Source organism: Pithys albifrons, chromosome 1, assembly GCF_047495875.1.
Source record: "Pithys albifrons albifrons isolate INPA30051 chromosome 1, PitAlb_v1, whole genome shotgun sequence".
Lineage (NCBI taxonomy): Eukaryota > Metazoa > Chordata > Aves > Passeriformes > Thamnophilidae > Pithys > Pithys albifrons.
Window position 1 is genome coordinate 9,087,197 of NC_092458.1, and position 19,856 is coordinate 9,107,052.

At 38.0% G+C, this 19,856-nt stretch overlaps 1 protein-coding gene across 1 annotated transcript; it reads right to left on the minus strand.

Annotated features, from left to right (window-relative positions):
• Window positions 1-556: 556 nt before the first annotated feature.
• Window positions 557-19,854, minus strand: SYAP1 (synapse associated protein 1). The gene is made up of 9 exons (XM_071557544.1): window positions 19,565-19,854; window positions 16,390-16,508; window positions 14,108-14,174; window positions 12,390-12,463; window positions 11,932-12,071; window positions 10,122-10,267; window positions 6,312-6,370; window positions 5,178-5,325; window positions 557-3,685 (listed from the first exon to the last, which is right to left on the minus strand). Exons 1-9 carry the CDS (start codon window positions 19,767-19,769, stop codon window positions 3,558-3,560), a joined length of 1,086 nt encoding a protein of 361 aa, XP_071413645.1. The 5' UTR covers window positions 19,770-19,854; the 3' UTR covers window positions 557-3,557.
• Window positions 19,855-19,856: the final 2 nt, after the last annotated feature.

Sequence of the window (19,856 nt, forward strand, 5' to 3'; positions counted from 1 at the left end):
TCTCCCAAACAGGCCAAATGCTTAAAACAAAGGAAAAAAAGCACTGAAAGTGAATAATTTGGAAGAAAAGTCTACTAATGGGTAACATTATTTAAGGCTAGGGGGCTGTACTGTTGTCACAGATATGTTGGTCAGCACTTATTGAGACAGAATATCAGGCCAGATTACACATCTTCCAAACTGCTGAACTGAAACCCAGATCATTATCAGGATGGTTCTTGATGCTCTAATAGCACAGTGACACTCCAGACACAGCCCATGGACCAAGGACCCGATGTGGCTGCTACTGCTTGGCAGTGCACTGAGAAGTAACCAGACACTTTGTTCCTTTCTGTGCAATAGCTATTGCAAAGTAAAAGTCAATAATGTGTGAGTGGCCACAGTTCAAGGATCCACCTCCCAGGCCAGCGACAGGCTCCTGCACATAGGGGTATTCTTTTCATCCATGAGGTAAAAATTGACACCCTGCACTTCTGTACTACATATATCACCCTACCAAACAAACACCAGAATCACCAAACAGCAAGGAGGAAAAAAAACACTGAAGCAAAAAAAAAAAAAAATCCAAAGTTTACTAAAACAATGCAGGTTAACTTTGAAAAGAGAACAGCTCTAAGTGATTGAATAAAAATATAAGAGAACTTTGAACTACACTTTTCTTATTCCAGGATTTTACAATCTTTCCTCTTCCTTATCCTCCAAACAAATCACTAAATTAAAAAAAATCCCAATAGGTATTAACGAATACAACTGGACTAGTAAACTAATCTGAAGAGGATTCTTTGGTGCACAGAATAACTGGAGAGGTTGGCATCTCAGAAGAAAGCTGTATCACTGTTCTAAGCTAACCTTACATGATTCCTGGGTAATCATTTCCTTGTTTTTCAAAGGTTAATCCCAAAATCTGCAAGTTCAGATTTTTCTAAGAAAACTTAAAATTTTTTTTGATTGTTTGCTTCTCCTCAGTGTTTTAAACAACCACACTTTCTGCCACATTGTATCCACAGGATGGTGTTATTTACATTAATTCTTGGTTTCTTTTCATTTTCTCATTGTTTTCATACTGTTGTTTTGCTGAATTTTAGCATCTGCACCATCCCAGCAATGATGTTGTTAAGAAAACACCAGCACACCTGCTTATGTAATACACTACTATGACACATTTGGGCTACAAAGACATACAAAATTGACCATGATTGTGAAAAGGTCTTCCTGTGTTCATCTCGTATGACAAGTGGAATGCAGCACTTTCCCCCTTCCCATGCAGAATAAGAACTGCTAGGAACTTGTAGCACCTACCTAAATGAAAAGCACAGGCCAGGCCTGAAAACTGCAGAATGACATAAAATTACTTCAGTTTTCCAGGTTAAAATCAGATACACATATTTGAAAATATTAATATTGGATAAGACTTTAACTGTCAGATTTCTAGTCAGGTTCAGTCTTGTTACATTACTACCTGTTTAAATGCAAATTCAAACAGTGAGTTGTTTTGTTTTTTCAAAGACCTGCTTTTCATGAGACTTGGAAAACAAAGGGTTTAGATGTAGGAACCATCTTTTATGAGAGGTGGAGTTTAGTATCCATAACCACTATGTAGGTTATGCTTACATGAAAAGAAGATGAGGCTTGATGTACAAACTTCCATGCAAGAGGTAATAAGTAAGGTAATAATACACCTGAATACTCTAGGAATGATCAGGCTTATTTTTAAGAAAGTGAACATTTGGAGCAGTGATTTTGAACTCTTGGTCATCCAGGGAAGACTTGCCACTCTCAGAATAGAACTACCCATCTTTTTAGGTGTCCTGTCAAACTGTACAGTAGACAGATCCTAATATGTCCACCATAAATCTATGAGCAGTTGAATTTGTCAAGAGTAACCAGTAAGCTGCAAATAGTCTGATTTTTATGAGCATAACAGATTTACCTTTTGTGGCCTTTAATTAATCCCAGATATAAAAAGCTCCTTAAGTATCTCTTATTTACCATGATTTATCTCACATCTGTTTACTAAGTGAAAAACACCACCAAAATACAAATTGTGCTTAAAATGGTTTGTAGTTGAGAAAGTGCATGGTAATAAACTAATTTGAGAAGCCAAATATATGCAGGTTTAAAACAATTTTTTTATATAATGAGAAATACAGGAGAGCTTTCTGTCCAAGTTGCTAATGGAGACAATTTTAAATAGACCTTTTTTGCCATAACAGCAGTTAAAACTACTTAAGTCTTTCAGTTCCCACGAGATGAATATTGACTGAGTAATTACAGCTATAATCTTTTTCAGTCTCTTTACAAAAGTTTTCTGCAGAATTATGTCACTAAGACAGAGCTTACTGTATGTAACATGCCTACAATTCAATTGTGCTTAATGGCTCCAACCTACTTAATTTTACCCATTTTCCTTTGTATTTGGAATTTCACGAATGTTTTGCCACAGAAGTTTATGAAATAGATGATAAACATAATATCAAGCTTTCATTTATATTTATAAAGGTACTGTCTTAATAGTAAAACTACAGGAAACATCCCAACGCCTCTAAAGAATCAAAAATCTTTTAGAGAAACCCCCTATTTTTTAATATAAATTCCATGTCTTAAACAGTGTGACTATGTGTATTTTTGAATTGTGTCTGAAGTATGTTTGCCCCTCACTCTGCCCTCCCTCCAAATAAAAAAGCCAATTTTATACATATCTACAGTATTTAATAAAGATGTTCAAACCACCAAAAGTTTTTACATAAATGTTTCAGCACTTAAAATAAACACTTAATTTGCTCTCATCTCAGACAGCAAAATTTAATGGAAACATAACAGCCTTCTGTAGAGAGAACACATTAAACCGTTTCTCTGTGGGGAAAGGCAGTATCTTAATACGATGATTTAACAAAAAAGAAGTTAATTCTTGCAGAATTTTAATGGTTAAATGTTTGCCACTTGACTGATAAATAATCAGCTTCTTTTGGAGTCTGCATTAGTATTTTTTAACAAATCACTGAAAGTCATTCAGTAAGGTTTTCTATAAATTCTTTGGCTACATACATTAAGGAAGTTAAATACACAAGAAATCTACCAGCTACAAGTACCTTAAAAATAGTACACATTTACAGATTATACAGGGATCAGAGTGCAAATGTCAAGAGAGAATTGTTTTCAAGGACTAAGTTACTTACAACACCCATTTTTACATCTCAAACAGAAGGCTGTAGACAAAAACCCCTGTGATTCTTAGATTTAGAAATATCTTTAAAGAGCTTCTTGACCACCTAAGTATGCCTGAAACAGAACCATTGTTCCACGTGTTAATGTCATCACTTTGAATTATGACATATAACCTGCAGTGTCTGCCTCCTCTTTTTTCTTTTGAAGAATATAGAAGTTCAGAAACTGCTCATATAAAGAACAGAAATACTGGTTGTATTCCCATATGGAATTATAATGATTTTAGATTCTTTTATGTCTTTTGAAGATATTTTTGTAAGGAAAATATGAAAGCAGAAATCCATGTCAGTCCTCAGAAAAAGCTTTGGGTTATAGTGATTTTGTGAAACTGCTTAATTTTCTTCTTGCAGCATTTCTTCTATTTCTTTATCCCAGTTTTCATCACGCTTTTCTGATTCTGTCACCACCTCATACTCTTGAAGCTCTTGTTGTAGTTCCTTTTCCCAATCAGCAGTTTCTTCTACAAAAGATAAATGATGTAAGAATTTAATTGATAGTATAAATGTTGCTTGTTTATATAAAACCAGATGAATTTGCATGAATCTCTCGTATTTCCTAAATTTTATTGACAATTCTCCTTAAAAACTAAAGAAGCTTCAAGAGCAGAAATTTCACCTTCTTATTGATCACAAGTAGGAATTAATTAATATACAAGTCTATATTCCAATGTGCATACTATAACAAAGATCTAAAAAGCAAATACACAGCTAAGTCATTATGAGCATCCCTTTGCAAGATCATTTCCTACAGTCTTTCAGACTGCTATCAACTGAATCAACTTTGCACTTTTTAATCCACAAAATTACAAGTTCATAAATGTGTTGATACACTCTTGAAATAAAAAAAATTCAAGATCAATTACTGTGGCTAATTTAAAAAAAAGAAGCAGATATTCTGCTCACTGGCAATTGTAGCTAGGCAAGTTCATTTAATCAGGGTTAAGGGTAATCATCTTTCATACTTCAGGGCAAAAAATGAGTAAGAAGGCATTAGAGTGTCGTTAATCTCTGTTTTAATTAGCTCTACCTATCACAGGCAAGAGTATGGGGGAGGAGACCAGATGTGTTACATGTTGGTTAGTACTTCAGCCTAGATCCAAAGGTAGGCAATTCCATAGTCCAGGTCAGTAAGGCCAGCTAAGATTTCTCAAATAACACATTCATGACTTATTGAAACACTTTCATCACAGAAATAGATGCTCATTACAATTCCTCAAGCTTGGCTATGTATTGGAAAGAAAATTCAGGAAACAATGATTCAGCAACATCCAAAGAAAACTGGGTGAAGTATCTGATAACCTATGTAAGTCTTCATAGTAAACTGTTCATTGTGTATGGCCAGAGTCACACCATCACAGACTGTTTCTATGCTCTTTACACTGGTATTAGTTCTTCTGAATTATTTTCAGTATAAGCTCCACTTAAATTCTTCTCATCATTCTGAGAACTATTTGTTAAATTTCAACTGTTCCAAATGCCTATAAACCTTTTAGAGCAGAGGCCTCTGCAAGTTCATAGTCTGGTGCAAATACTGCCCTTTTAGCTGGTGCCACAACAAGAAAACAGAGCCTGACTTCCCAATACTGGACTTCACCTACAAGGATGTCAATTAAAGGAAACAAAAAATCATATGCATAAGAACCAATGAAAGAGAAGGCAGGGAAAGGAGGAGATACAAAAAAACACCCCCCACTCACTTTCATAAAGGAGTGACCTAAAAAATTCTTAGGTGCTTTGGATTTAACCCCCTCACAGCTAATAAGCTGTGCAAGACATGGCTTGATCATGGTGAAGATGGTAGTTAATTTCTGAAATACCTCATTGCAGGTCATTTCACACACTTTGAAAAAACTGTCACAGATCTACTTTTCTAAATTGAATTGCACCTTTTTTTTTTAAATCAACCTATCTTAGAATGGCTATTTTAAGACACAGAGGTAATAATTACTTTACCTTCTACTACTGAAGTATCTTCTTTCTTTTTGTCTAGCACTAGTTGTTCCATTTCTTTTCTTAGGTCTTCCTGATTCAGATTACAGGCATCAAAAGCATCACTCACAAATTCTGATACACCTGGACTTGTGGAAATCTCTTCCTCATCCTGCATCAAGACAGTTTAGTATAAAGTTATCCAGACAGGGGAAAAAATGGCAGTAACACATATTTCCACTTATGTGATTGCTTCTAAATAGGGTCAGCAAAACACGAACTAAAGGTATTACTCTCATAACTATTTTTCTTTCTGGGCTACTTTTCTTTAAGAGTATTTTTGTACAGACCAAAATGTTAGTTGTACTGAAAGTGATCTGCTTTACATCCTAGGCTGCCTTTTTGTGCTCTCTTAACAACTTTAATTCTGTTTTTGTAATCTTCAGAAATAACAATAAACTCATAAGTAGTTTAAAACAGGACCTAAGAGTAATATTAAAAAATTGACCACAATTCAGTAACAGTTTTCTCCACAAGAATAAGATTATAAGAGAGGACTATTCTTTGGAAATCTTTGTAGCTTAATTTAGTCCACTGCATATTACTGGCAAGTGAATTCACAGCTCTGCTTCTGCCAAGAGTGTTCTCCAGCACCAGTTTTACAACCCAGAAATGAACAAGGGTCATTGTATGTCCAAGGTAAAGGTTTCCACAGTATCAAGCAAAAGTGCAATAAAACAATGTCACTATTGCAATGAATCATTTAGATTTCCTACACTCCAGCCTGACCACTCCTGAAGAGTTGCACAGAACATGACACAAGTGCATTTTTATGAAGTACTCCTCATGTCTGAACACAATACTAACCTTCCAAGCATTTTGGAAATGTCACTCTTGGAAGGAAAAACATATCTTCTTATAATGTGCAGGATACTAATGAAAGCATTCTTCACATAAACTATTGTTTCTTCTAATTAGAATGAGTTTTAAGATTATATGCTAAAAATTAATATCACAGCAAAACAGCAGCACAGTAGGACTGTCAGATACTATATTATTATGGTTTCACAGCAGAACTTACTTAAAATGATGCATAATTGCCTACTAAGGAACAGCTTTACATACTAAATACCAGATAAAATATAACAGCATTTTTACCTCTTGAGATTTTGTTTGAGCCTTTATTGTAACAGGTGGTGTTTTCGGCCGTACTGTTTCTATTAAGGTGGGGAAAAAAGGTAGATTACATTTAAATATACAAAAACATCATTTAATCTGTATGGCTATTAAATATACAAGGAAATATTGCATTTTAAGTTTTAAGGAATTCTGGTAGTTAAAAGCTGAATTCAGCCATAGGTGAAGCATTTCAAACAACAAAATGGAAGAGAAGCAGTTTCCTGTTTTTAATTAAGGAAAATTTAGCAAACCATTTCCTCATTAAAAGTCCAAAGTTAAAGGACAGGAACCCCTCTGATGCTCAAAACAATCAAAAAATCTATGTAAATAGGAGCAGTTGGGAATCTGAAAGCCCGTCTTCTACAAAACACTTAAGAGGTTGTACCACATGTCACAAGATCTTTAAAGTTACAAATGCATAGACTTGGTCATGAAATCCAGTTACTGTCTACCACAGAAGTTCCCAAACTCCCCAGGCTGGGTACTACTGCTGACATGGCAAAGAAAGTCACTGAAAAACATAAACCCTAGAAGCTGGTCCCAATTTCCTAAAAAAAGTTGCTGTGCATTCTGTATTTAGTAGCACAGTTCTAGGAAGACAATGATTGTTTACAGGCAAGGACAGACCATTTTCCTGGCAGGTAAAGGAACACCTCCAGCTTTTCTTCCTCGTGCAATTATCAGGATAGAGTTACAATACAGAGCCAGGTGGTTGCAGGAACAATTAACATACAGGGCAAGTTGTGGTAGTGAAGGAATGCTTGCTTAGCTTGTTTAAATATGCAAAGCAGCTCTGAGCTTGCAGCTTTGCTTCCTGCAGTGTGCCCAGGTGGACCCTTCCTGCTAAGTCAGCAATTTCATAATGGGGAATTTTTTCATGTTCAATTTTTAGAACTAAGATCAGTTTTAATTAAATACTTTCCTAATTGGTAGCTATCACTGCTTTTATAGCTCGTCTACTCAATGCCCACTGCACTGTCCCATCCTCTCTCTTACACCAGAACGTGGAACATCTTCCACTTGTATCTTCTTTTTACCTTTCACATCAACTGTGCTAATTTAACTTTCAGAAAAGAGCAGCTAAGGAGGAGCCAGAGAGACATAAAAATGGAAGGCTAACAATTCTGTTTTATAGCAGTTAGCTTTAAGAAAAACCACTGATCAAAATGAAGAATTACCAACAGGCAATTACTTCTAGTTTTAGCCTCCAATTAGGGAATCCAACCTTCAAAAGCAGTACTTAAGCCAAAAATAACATGGATGATTCAGAGCTTCCCAAATGTATGCAATTTCTGAATGAAACAAAACATGTATTTACTATAGTCTGGTACACATATCTTTTCCATTACAGAACACAGATTCATTAGGACAGTAAATCTATCTGCATATCCTGGACTGGTGATCTAAACTGTTATGAGAGCCACAACAGGCCAAAAAGATAGTGATTTGTTTGTTTTTTTTAAACTGAAGATACGTTTTGGTTTAGTCACAATAGAAATTTTACTAGAATCCCACAACTTTCACTTTGACTGGAAATTTCTATGGGTTTAGATGACTCAAAAATTAAATTTTTGTTGTTCAACAGGTCAAGTGCTATCTCTCCTGTAGAGCTGAGACACTTCAATTAAAACAGCCACAGTTTTGAACAGCAGGCAACTGTACTGAATAAAAGAAGTGGGAGTTGGTGCCTCTTGGTCTGCAGCAGATTCTAGAACAACCTGTCCTGTCAGTATTGTGTGGGTATTAACTTAGAGAAAACTACTTTTTTCACTCTAGATGTGGACCTTGCCTAGGCTGACACAGGCACACTTCAAGCAGAACTTGTGAGAAACAGAATGAGACAAACTGACAACAAAGGCACACACATGTACAAAAGCTTGAGGAAGCCACTACAATCCTTCCCAAAAAGGTATCTTCTATACAACATGCATGCCCAGATCTGAAATTCCACTTGTAACCTCCCCTTCACCCCAATGTGCAGCTGTCAGTGTCCAGGGAGCCAAGGGCCAGCTGAGTAACCTCAGCTCAGACTGTGCAGAAAATTAATAAGCTGTGCAAAAGACGTGTGAGAAAGTCTGTAAAAAAATAAGAAAGGTGATGCTAGAAACTGAGGAAGGATTAGAAAGACAGGCCCATTAGCAGGGAAAAAACTCAAGAGGAAAAAGTACTGGGAAAGCAGTTAGTTTTGAAGGGATGGAAAAAGAAGTGGGCTTGGCAGTGATCAGGTGGCTGTCCGTCAGGCCAGCAGTGTCAACATGACAGGACATGCGCATTAATGGATTTCATGGATGACAACAATTTATTGATATTGGGGATACAAGAATCTGTTCCAAGGTGCAGCAAAAGCTTTCTCCTTCTGTTCAATACCTGCCCAGCCTGCCAAGACTTCAGGTGTCTTACCCAAGGGGATGAGCCCATCTAGCTTAAGACAGGATTTAACAAGCTACTTCTTATCTTTTGCATCTTTGCGAGTAACTGCTTTATACTCTTTAAACTGCATAGTGGTTCATAAGAGGGTCAGTAAGAACCATCTGTATAAACTGATCAATGTAACTGAAGACACCTATGTGGGTACTGACAGGAAGGTCAACATGAGCCAACAGTGTGTCCACGTGGCCAAGAAGGCCAATGGGATCCTGGCCTGTATCAAAAATAGCGTGGCCAGCAGGACCAGGGCAGTGATCCTTCCCCTGTACTCTGCGTTGGTGAGGCCACACCTTGAGTACTGTGTTCAGTTCTGGGCCCCTCAGTTCAGAAAGGATATTGAGGTGCTGGAGCGGGTCCAGAGAAGAGCAACAAGGCTGGTGAAGGGACTGGAGCATAAGCCCTGTGGGGAGAGGCTGAGGGAGCTGGGGTTGTTCAGCCTGGAGAAGAGGAGGCTCAGAGGTGACCTCATCACTGTCTAGAACTACCTGAAGGGAAGTTCTAGCCAGGTGGGGGCTGGTCTCTTCTCCCAGGCAGTCAGCAATAGGACAAGGGGGCAAGGGCTTAAGCTCTGCCAGGGGAAATTTAAGTTGGAGATTAGAAGAAAATTCTTTACAGAGAGAGTGGTCAGGCATTGGAATGGGCTGCCCAGAGAGGTGGTGGATTCCCCATCCCTGGAGGTTTTTAAACTGAGATTGGATGTGGCACTGAGGGCCATGATCTAGTAAATGGACTGCAGTTGGATCAAGGGTTGGACTTGATGATCTCGGAGGTCTTTTCCAAGCCAATCGATTCTATGATTCTGTGTTGAAGTGGCATTTTCATCTCAAGACTGAATCCCAGGAAACCTTCTGGTCCTCATTTTTCTCCATTTCTATAAAACATTGTGGGCCTTGCCCCATTCTGCACATTCCTCTGCCTCCACCATCACAAAAATTCTGCCCCTCTATCACTCACTAATTTCTGTTTGGCCTGAGGGATGAGCAAAAGCTGAGAGCAAACCCTATGCCAGCTGGCTGGGTTGGCTAGTACCTGTTGTCTGACCAAGTAAACCCAATGTATTTCCTATTTCTGACAAGTCAAAAAGGCACACCTGAGACCACTAGTGGTCACAAGCTGTTATGAGGCAAGTACAGCATTTCTCCTCATGGGATTTCCATTCTTCTGACAAAGTTAGATGAAGCTAAAGCTGGAAAACAGCCTGAAGGCACCAGGACTCTTCTTTCCCAAACTACACAAACACGCCAAGTACTGTGAGAGAAGCCCTGGTTTAATACGAAATCCACAATAAAAATTTGAGGGCACCTGATGTATTCAGCATGACAGCAAATTAATGAGCTGTGCTAAAACAAATGTTTCCCATACCTTTCAGTTCACTGTCCTCTTCTCTGCCTTTGCTCTCTTCTTTTCCTACTGCTTGCTGTTGAGCTGCAAGTGCAGTGAGTTGTGCAGACTGTTTAATTAGGGATACCCTGTAGAAATAATTTCTCCAGAACACCTCCTCCTTTACACTAGAGAGAACAAACAGATTTTGATTAGTGCATTTAGAAATATCATTCCTTTTACCATCTAGCAGTGAAATAAAATTAAATATGCAGAGAGAAGAAGTAGATATAGCTGCTATTTAAGTCAAAACTTAAAAAAGAAATTTGTGATATCCATCATTGTTCAAGTTCTTGTTCTATTATGAGACAGTTGCAATGGACTTGAACATACAATAGTAATGTTATGACATTTGAAAAAGCTTAACAGCATGCAGCAATACATAGAATGGAAAAATTTTATGCTCTTCCATCTCTCTTGACAAATTATGTAAACTAACCCAACAAGCCAAACAATCTTGTTCTTTTTACTTCCTCTCTAACCACAACATTCTATTATTGTCTAACTATATTAATCTACATCTTCCCCAGACATCACATGGAACTGGAACATCTTTGATGGCAGAAGCCATTCCTAGATTGTGGCAGAACTATTTCACTTTCAGCATGTCCACAGTACTTTTAGTAACTAGAAACTGCCATCCTGGAAATGACCAGCTCTGCTAAGTGGGAGATTATCCCATATCTCAGGTAACATTTCCCTCTGAAATCCCTCCAGCAAGAAAGAAAAGACCCAACTTTAACCCAGAGGCAACAGAAGACAGAAATGACAAGACCTGTGGGGAAGAAAGTGTGTAGGTTGAGAAAGAAAGAAATAAGAGAGTGAAATTCCCTTCCCACCTGTTCAGGCCACAATGACCACTGAGACTAAGAACAGAGGAAAAAAACTACTAAGCAATGTGGTAGAAAAGGCAAGGATAGCATGACCAGAGGCTGGAGACAGAAGATCAGAGACAGATCTGATGAACACAGAACATGGGCAAATCTTCAGGACTGAAAGCAGAGAAAAGGGTAAATATAATGAGGAGCTGAGGTTTATAAAAAGGGACAATCTGAAACTGAAAAGGTCACAAAGAAAGATGTTTTCTTTCATTTTCATCCTTAGATAAGGAGACAAATGTTGGGAACTCCCACTTCCAAAGAATGTTGACTTGTGAAACAAGCTTTAGGAGCAGATCCTGGGACTGGACAAGGAAGAATAGCAAGGGAGTAAAGCTGTGATCAAGAAGGCATACTGGAACAGGCCATGCTGGAACAAATACCATTGGATCTTTCAGTTAGGTCCACTAGAAGGAGGGCAGTTGCAATACAGAGCTTTTCCCACTGCTTATTCAAACCCAGTTTTTCTTGCTTGAATTGCTGCTGTTTCGTGACACATTCTTTTACCCTTTCTCTAGGTGGGGGTCTCTGGCTCTCTGTAATCACCTTTATAGGTGTCAGTTACACCAACATATCTGAACATTTTTGTTGTTGCATTTACCTTTGTTTGGGGAAAAAAATCCATTTAATTTAGCACATTGGATGTGGAAATATTGAAGGCCTCTCCCACACTTAAGTCAACAGGTCCTGATAGGTTCTGAAGGTGTTACTGATGTACCTCTGTTTTTTTCCTCCAAATGCTAAACTTCCATGCACATGCAGTATTGCACACATTTGACATCAGCAGATAAAAATACATACATTGGAAGAACACAAAGAGTTGAAGGAAATGAAAAGAACAAGGAGAAATTTATGAGTATTTAAGGAAACATTAGAAGTATGAGGAGACATAATTACCAGCAGAAATTACTTACTGTTTGGGAACGAGATCAAACCTCATCCTATTGAGAAGTTCATCTTCTTGTAACATCACCAGTGCAACAGGGTACATTTGATCAAAATCAAAATTAAACTGCACACCTGCTGGAGGATCTCGCAGAAAATTCCGTTTGTCCTTTGAAGAACATGTTTATGGTCATTAACTGATATTGGAAAAAGGACACCCATATTTCACACTCAAGATCAGCAAAGCAATCTGTAAAACCTTTACAAAAATAAAAACTTTATCGAGGATCTGCTGTGGCTCAAGTTGAAACTGATAAAACTATTTGCTCTTGCACATGATCAGCACAGTGACAGACATGTTATAAGTATATTGAAAATACAGAATTTAATAATGCCACTCAGACTTACTTTAGAAAGAAAAAAAAAAGGGAAGCTTTAATCTCTCCAACAGACAAATTTCAAGTATTAAAGGAAATTAAATACTTACTGCTGATAAGGCCAGTATTTGCTGTTGAATTGTTTCTTCTTCATTGCTGTCTACCCAAGGAGGCACTGCGGCTTCTGTTATTGAAAGGAGGAAGATAATTGCATGTGCATTACTAGAAGAAAATCCCCACACCAAACAACAAAACAGACCTTACATAAAGCAATGTACAGTATCACAAAAATAAGCAGAGTTACACCAGTAGGCCTATTTGTTGTTCCTTTTTCCTAAACTAAGCTTATGGGATGAGAGAAACTGTAGGAATGGTTTTTTGCGTTATCAGAGATAAAAAAAATAATTAAATAGTTGCTGATTTCTGTTGTTAAAACTGTGGGGAGATTTCTTTGCTGTGTGCACCAGTCAGAACTTGGTGCCTCTTAGTTTAGTTACTGCTGTATAACTGGCTAAGTTGTCTGCAATAGCCTTTCTAGATTCACTTTAGATGTGTAAACCTTGTCTAAATTAAGTCTGCAAAATAATTTACACTCAGAAGATATCAATTCTTTAATGATGGAGAAAAAGGTTATAAATTACAACACGTTATATGCTGAAAAAGCCTATGTGAGTTCAGCAGAATTACATATTTATGCAGATACTTCCAAAATAGTTCTATAGGCTGTACAGAGAGGAAAAGAAACTACTGTAGATGTGTAGATATTTATTAATCTTTTCACTGCCAAAGCAAATTCTGCCTACAGAGACAATAGGATGCATCTGTAACAGTTAACATACAATCTCTGTGCCCTTTAACTAACAATGCTTATTTGCCTGTGCACCTGGTATCAGCAAGATCTTTCACCCACATGGATTCCCATCTGATGCTAATGCTTCTTTCAGTCAGGCCATCTGTTGCTCCTCATTTGGCCAATCTACCTACATATTTTCATGAAGCTTGTAGAAATACACCAAGAGATGCCAAAGTTTACTAAGAGAGACAAAAAGAACTACAGACAACATGATCACATAAGCAATCTTGGAAGAAGAAACCAGACTAACATGCTAACTATAGACACCATGAAAAAAATTGTCACAATCCATTTAAAACCAGCTCATTTTAAAGATTAATAATAGAATCACCAATTATTCAAACTGCCTTAAATTAGTGTGTTCAGGTAACACATTACCATAGATAAAAGTCAATGATGAAACTCAATGTGAAAAAACAACTGGGCTTACTTTAAAGTCTTGAATAGATCCACTGATTTAAATAACACATGGGTGGGTAACTCACAGGATTTAGATCACAGATAATTATAAGGCAAATGTTTTATGGGAAAGCAAAAAAGCAATTAGTCCTTCAATGCAAGCAAAGTGCCTCCTACAGCAAAACTTATTAAATATTATAGTGCAAACCCTAGCCCATGTTTTTTAATTTCATTATGAAAATGTGACATGATTGCTAAAGCTCAGAAGAAATCAGCATGCCAGTTTTCAATAAATACACAGGCTTAAGATTCAAAACACCAGCAACAGATCAGCTTTGTTAGCACAGTGATCTCCGAGTTAATTTCATAAAGCTGAATTTGGTTAAAAAAGCAAGAAAATGTAATATTGACCTCACATAAATATCATCTTTCTATTCCACAATATGCCTTAAGTTGTGCCATAACGTGTTTCATTAAACAGTGTTGATAGGTTAGTTTTAGATGTAGTCAACTATCCAGCTTCCACCAAGTTTCAATTATGCAATGTAAAGCATTATCAAAAAAAGCACATATTACCTGATTTTTTGGTTTGCTGCTCTTGGACAAATTTTTTCTGTTCCTTCTGAAAATCTCCAATAATTGTCTAAAATAAAAATTAGAGAACCACAATTAAAAAAAATAAATTTACTCCTCTTGTTTCATGTTCACTCAGAAAGTGCTTTCAAATACAGTGCAGAACCATATTTACATACCCACGGTGGCCCTTTCTGTAAGTTAAAGGTCAACTATACATTTCCCTCTACTGAAACATTTGATTTTGCATTTAAAAAGTTAAAACTATTTTGTATGCTTTCAAAATTATAGTTTTATCAAGTTTAGAGGACAAAGAAAAAAGCTGATAATTTGAACAACAGCATACTGTGCATATTCCCTTACTGCCTTACCATATCAAACACAGACTGTTTAGACTTATTGAAACCTGTTTTTAAAGCATTGAACACTTACAGGTACCCTTGGCCTAACAATAAGTTTCAAGAGTTGCTTAAGAAATATATCCATTGCCATAAACTGGACTTGCAAAAGTGTAAAGTAGGACTTTTAGAATGTCTGCTTAGCTGAAATAAAATAACTTCTCCACTGAGCTTGTTGATGAATTTTCTTAAAAAAATTACATTCAGAAATATCCTATATTGAATTTAGAATTAAAACTGGAGAATTGTCCCAGAACATGGCATGCTGTAATCTACAAGTAACAATGCAAATGTTCTGTAGCAGAAAGCAGAGGCAAAAACCAAAAAAGCTAGAAATTAATATTTAAACCACTCAGAAAATACACATTTTTTGCAGTGAGATCTGTGGCTTAACAAGTTGCCAAAAAGCACACAAGTCTTCAAGCTAAATCCTGCTAAATTCCTATGATTTTTTTTCCTTCAGCAACCCAGTATTTTAGTTTAGGATTACTACCAGAGAAAACTACAGTACAAATAGATTGTTGAGGTTCCTTCTGATTGTAAATTATGTGAATTTTTCCTATTTATGAAATAAAATAATTTATATAGTATAAGAAGAAAGCTTTATAAAGATACAGCCATAATCCTGTTTCTTCTATATGTAAAATTTATTAATCAAAACAAGGAATTCATATTACTCTGAGACATTCACAGAAAAAAGAAAATTATATTTTAGGCCTAAAATATGCTGTAGGTACTTAGCTACAGTTTCTTAGGAGCATTATTATTTGTGTATTAAATTAACAAATAATCTTCTTATTTGATTTTTCTATTTTTATGTGGATCAAAATTACTCTGTAGAAGGAACTAGAACTCTGCTATTACTATATAGGCCATTTTCAGTGAAATCTGAAGATAAAATGTGACCATAACAGAAATTCAGAAGTGTCATTTGATGATTTATTTGGAAAACAATGTGAACACTAATTATGTCAAGAAATTGAATTTCACTGTATTAAAAAATAAAAAAGGCAATGCTGTGGTTCCCCTGAAGGGCTGTCTGAGGGACTGGAGCAGAAAGAGGGGCCTGCTGCATCTCCCCTGCCAGACATTTCTGCAAGCACAGTCCTACTACAGATTCCTTTTGGCCAGTTCTCTTCCCTTCTCCTTCCCAGCTGTCCTCAGTAACAAACACAAAACCCTGCACAGCATTTACTGCCTTTTATTTTTGTTTTCTTTTCCTTTTCCTTCTAGCAAGTTTGTGACTTGAAGCACTGGAAGACACTTGGCAGAAATTAAGCAATTTGAGCTGGCAGCCAGGAGGAGCAAAGAGCCTGGTGGCAGGGTCAGCATGGGGAAAAGAACAGGACAACAGCAAGGTGTTTCATTAGCTCACTGGCTCTTCTGAAACTGTACCTGTATAGCCCGAGGGTCTTAGGATTTAATATCCACAACGCTGAGCTAATTCTGACTCTTGCTTCAGAGACACATTTAAGGTGCAAGCTACAGCATTCCTCCTTCCCACTAAATAAACTGGAAGGAAAAAACCCTCAGCTCATACATCTCCAGACAGACATCATACAACTGCTGGTCTCAAAATTTTTCAGCCCTTCCTCCCTTGTCAGTAATTTTCATATTTTCTTCTGGCCTTTCTCCAGTGTATGAACTCCTGAAGGAATGCAACAGGTGCAGTACTGAGTAAAGCAGGGTGACCATTTCTGGGCAAGTCTACCATGAATAAACATTTCAGTCATATCATTCATCATGACAGGAGATGCATAATATCTCCTGAAATAAATAATATCTAGAGACAGCTTATGGAAATGTTATCACATGCCTGATTTGCCACACATTGTAACAACAGTAAGCAAACAGATCTTTCAGATCAGGTATCTAGAAACAAAATACCTTATCAATGATACTGTCAATTTTTCCTTCTTCTACAGACTTCTTTATCGTCTGTGCTGTTTCGGCAACGGATTCAGATATCTTTTTTGTAGCAGCAGTGGCAAAATTGAAGAGGTAACCTTTCACAGACAAAAAAAAGAAAGACCTGAGAAAAGATCTCTTTACATCCAGTTCTCTCACTAGATTTATTTTTCCTTCTCTTTAGACATTTGGATACCTACTTAGTTTCTTTCCAAATAATTTAACCCAGCTTCTGGCCTACAAAGAAATCCTAAAATTCTATTTATCCTTTTCTAGTTCATACTCTTTAATGATGATGATCAAACTGTATGCTTGATCACAACATTCAGTAAATCAAACTTTAGTCCATGAACCTTGTTTACTAAATCAAACATTCCTAATGGTCCTTGAAAACTGCTTTCCAATGAGTTTTCTGAAGCAATAGGTCTTGTCTGATTCCATATAAGCATTTCAGAGACATGAAGCAATAAAGTAACTTTGGCACAGTATTAAAACATTATATAATAATTTATAATATATATTAATAATGATATATTTTAAAGAAAATCAACATGCACAATAAAATCTCATGAAGTGAAGCAGAAAATCCATGAAAAATTTCAGGCAAGTAATATTTGAGATTCCTTCAAAAGTCTTAACATAGAAGTTTGCTCTTGATGCTTGCCCTCATCTGTTCTGCACCATCTCCCTCTCTCTAGCTCCATTAAAAGTACTTTGATCCTGTTTGCTTATTTTTCCGAATATGTTCAGTGTCAGAACAGCCGTGTTAAATATTCCCAAAGGCTCCCATTTTTTTCATATTTGTTGAAGTGAAGAGAGGGTCTTCTGCACTGTATTATTTGTTTTTAATTCAGGAGAACAAAATTGCAAGCAGCAAGATGTTGAAAATGATAAGCTTCAGAAACAGAACGACCTTCCTTCTCAAGACCTCTCAAAATATCTAGTTTCCCTATGGGTTAGAAATGGAAGACATAATCTCACCATGCAGGAAAAGTGTGAGTTCCTTTAACACACAGTTGTTAACCACTGGTAGAGTGAGTTACTTTGGAACACTTATGTCATCTTTTGGAAAGCTGACTGTTCTTTGTGGTGTGCAAAATACTCCCTTTGTTATGATATCACCAAATCAATACTGAAATATGCAGAGGTCCACCCAGCCTTTAAGCAAGCCAGGTTTTGATATGTAACTTTTGTTTATAGGCCACAGAATGGTGGCAACCAAATATCCCTCAAGTATTTGCCAGCATCTTTCCTATCTGTTATCAGGCTTTAGAACTCACCAAGTGTTTCACATAAAAAAATGTTTAACACTTTAAACATATATACTATACCCCTTATAGGCATAGAGGAAGCAGCAGCCTACTGGATTGCTTACTCCCTGACAGCTTTTAATGGTTGTTTCATGTATCCCTGGGGCAGTCCCATGGTGTAAACGAGAGCACTCTGGACTCTGAATCCCAAGGTCCTGAGTTCGGGTCTCAGTGGTGACCATCCCCTGGCAGTTCAGTGCCTCCCTGCCATCCCATCCTGTCACATCTCGGATGCTCAGCAGGGTCAGCCCCAGTTAGTACCGGGTGCTGTGACAGTCCCAAGGACTTCCCTGTCACTGTCCAAGCTCGCTCGGCCGTGGCAGATGGACCTCAGGACTGAAACGGTGGGGCCAGTTCTGTGCAGGCTGAGCCTCACCTAAAAAATCCACTGTGCAGGCTGGAAGGGCACACCCACATGGGGAGAGCCCTTCCCAAATCTGCGTTTGCAAAGTTTGGCCATACACACATAGATGTATCCCTGGAAACCTGTTCATATCTAATTGTGTGAGGTGCAAAAGCTGCTGAGACATTTGCTGTCTGGTGACATTCTAGTGTTGTTGCACAATGTAGTTTTGGCCAGTCCTGGAACCAAGCTGGAGAACAAAATGATTTTAATTCCATTAAGGGCAAATATATTTTTGAACTAAGGTACTTAGAAAAGCTCACAATGAAGTGGTACTTAGCCTTTGAAAAATAGAATTAGTGGTGGAAAGGAACACTTTCACTTTCAAATGACCAAGAAACTTATTCTCCATATTCTCTTACAAATCCATATCTGTATTAAGAATGCATATCTAGCAATAATTCCATTATTAGTTCATATTGGCAAAACTTTCATAACCTTTATAATGGTGGGATAATGGGGAAAAAATACTGTAAGGCTTTGATTTCATGGGGAAAATTCTTTATATGCCAGGGGAATCTTTTCTACACAGCTACCCTGGTTCTCAGCCATGCAGATGTTTCAGGAGTTATCTGTTAAAACGGTGATGTTCAAATCTTCATAAAAAAGCTTTTCCACCACAGCCTACCCTGGTGTCACAGGCAATGAACCCATGGATTTTTGCTTCCAAAGCAAATTATGGGATAGACCTTTTTATCGTTAACAGTCTACACTTACTCTTCCTCTCAAATTCAAAGTCCTTTTTCCTTCCTAAACAATCAGAGTGATTAGCAGATTAGAATCAGTTTCCCATAATGAGAGAGGGCAGGTATTTGACCAAACTACACAGGCAAAACTGTTGCAGTTCAGATGTCCCAAGACAAAGCATAGTAAACAAACATCTCAGATTAACCGCTCAGGTTATATTAATCCAGCGTTTCAGAGCATCAATTAAAAAGCCCCTTTAGTAAGAAGTATAGATATGTATTTTGGATTAATTTCATCTATTAATCTATAGTAAATCAGGAATCTCACTCGAAGCAGATTACAGCTCTGCCCCATCCGTGGCAGTGCTCAAGGCCAGTCTGGATGTGGCTTGGAGCAGCCCGGTGTCCTGGAAGGTGTTCCCACCCATGGCAGGAGGGGTCGAACGACATCATCTTTAAGGTCCCTTCCAAGCCAAATCATTCTATAATTCTATTATTACAGAAGACTTCAACAAAATCATTAAATCCCATTAATTTCCTATGAAAAAAATCACACACACGCCCCCCACCCAATTCGTGAAGTACATTACTCCATACAGATAAACCTATTCTATCTATACAAAGCCCGTCTCCCACAGCGCCGACAGAACAGATATTTAGGGAAACGCTGCTCCTTTGGTAACAGCTCTGAAAGAGATGGCAACGACTGCAGCCGCTGCCTCAGCTGACACTGCGAAGCAGCCCCGGACACTCACTGCCGAGCCCCTTGGCCTGGCTGAGCAGCGCCTCCGAGTCCGCCTCCAGCTCGCCCTGCTCCTGCTCCTGCTCCTGCTCCTGCGCGGCCGGACCGGCCTCCTCCTCCTGCTGCTCCTGCTCGGGGCTGCTCCCCTTGCCGGCGGGCAGCAGCCGCTCCTCCCCGGCCCGCTCCAGCCCGAGCCAGCTGCCCAGGCCGCGCAACATCCCTGCGGCTGCGGCGGTGCCGGCGCTTCCCTGCGGGACCCGGGCCGGCCGCTCCCGCCGCTTCCGCGTGCGCCACTTCCGCCGGGC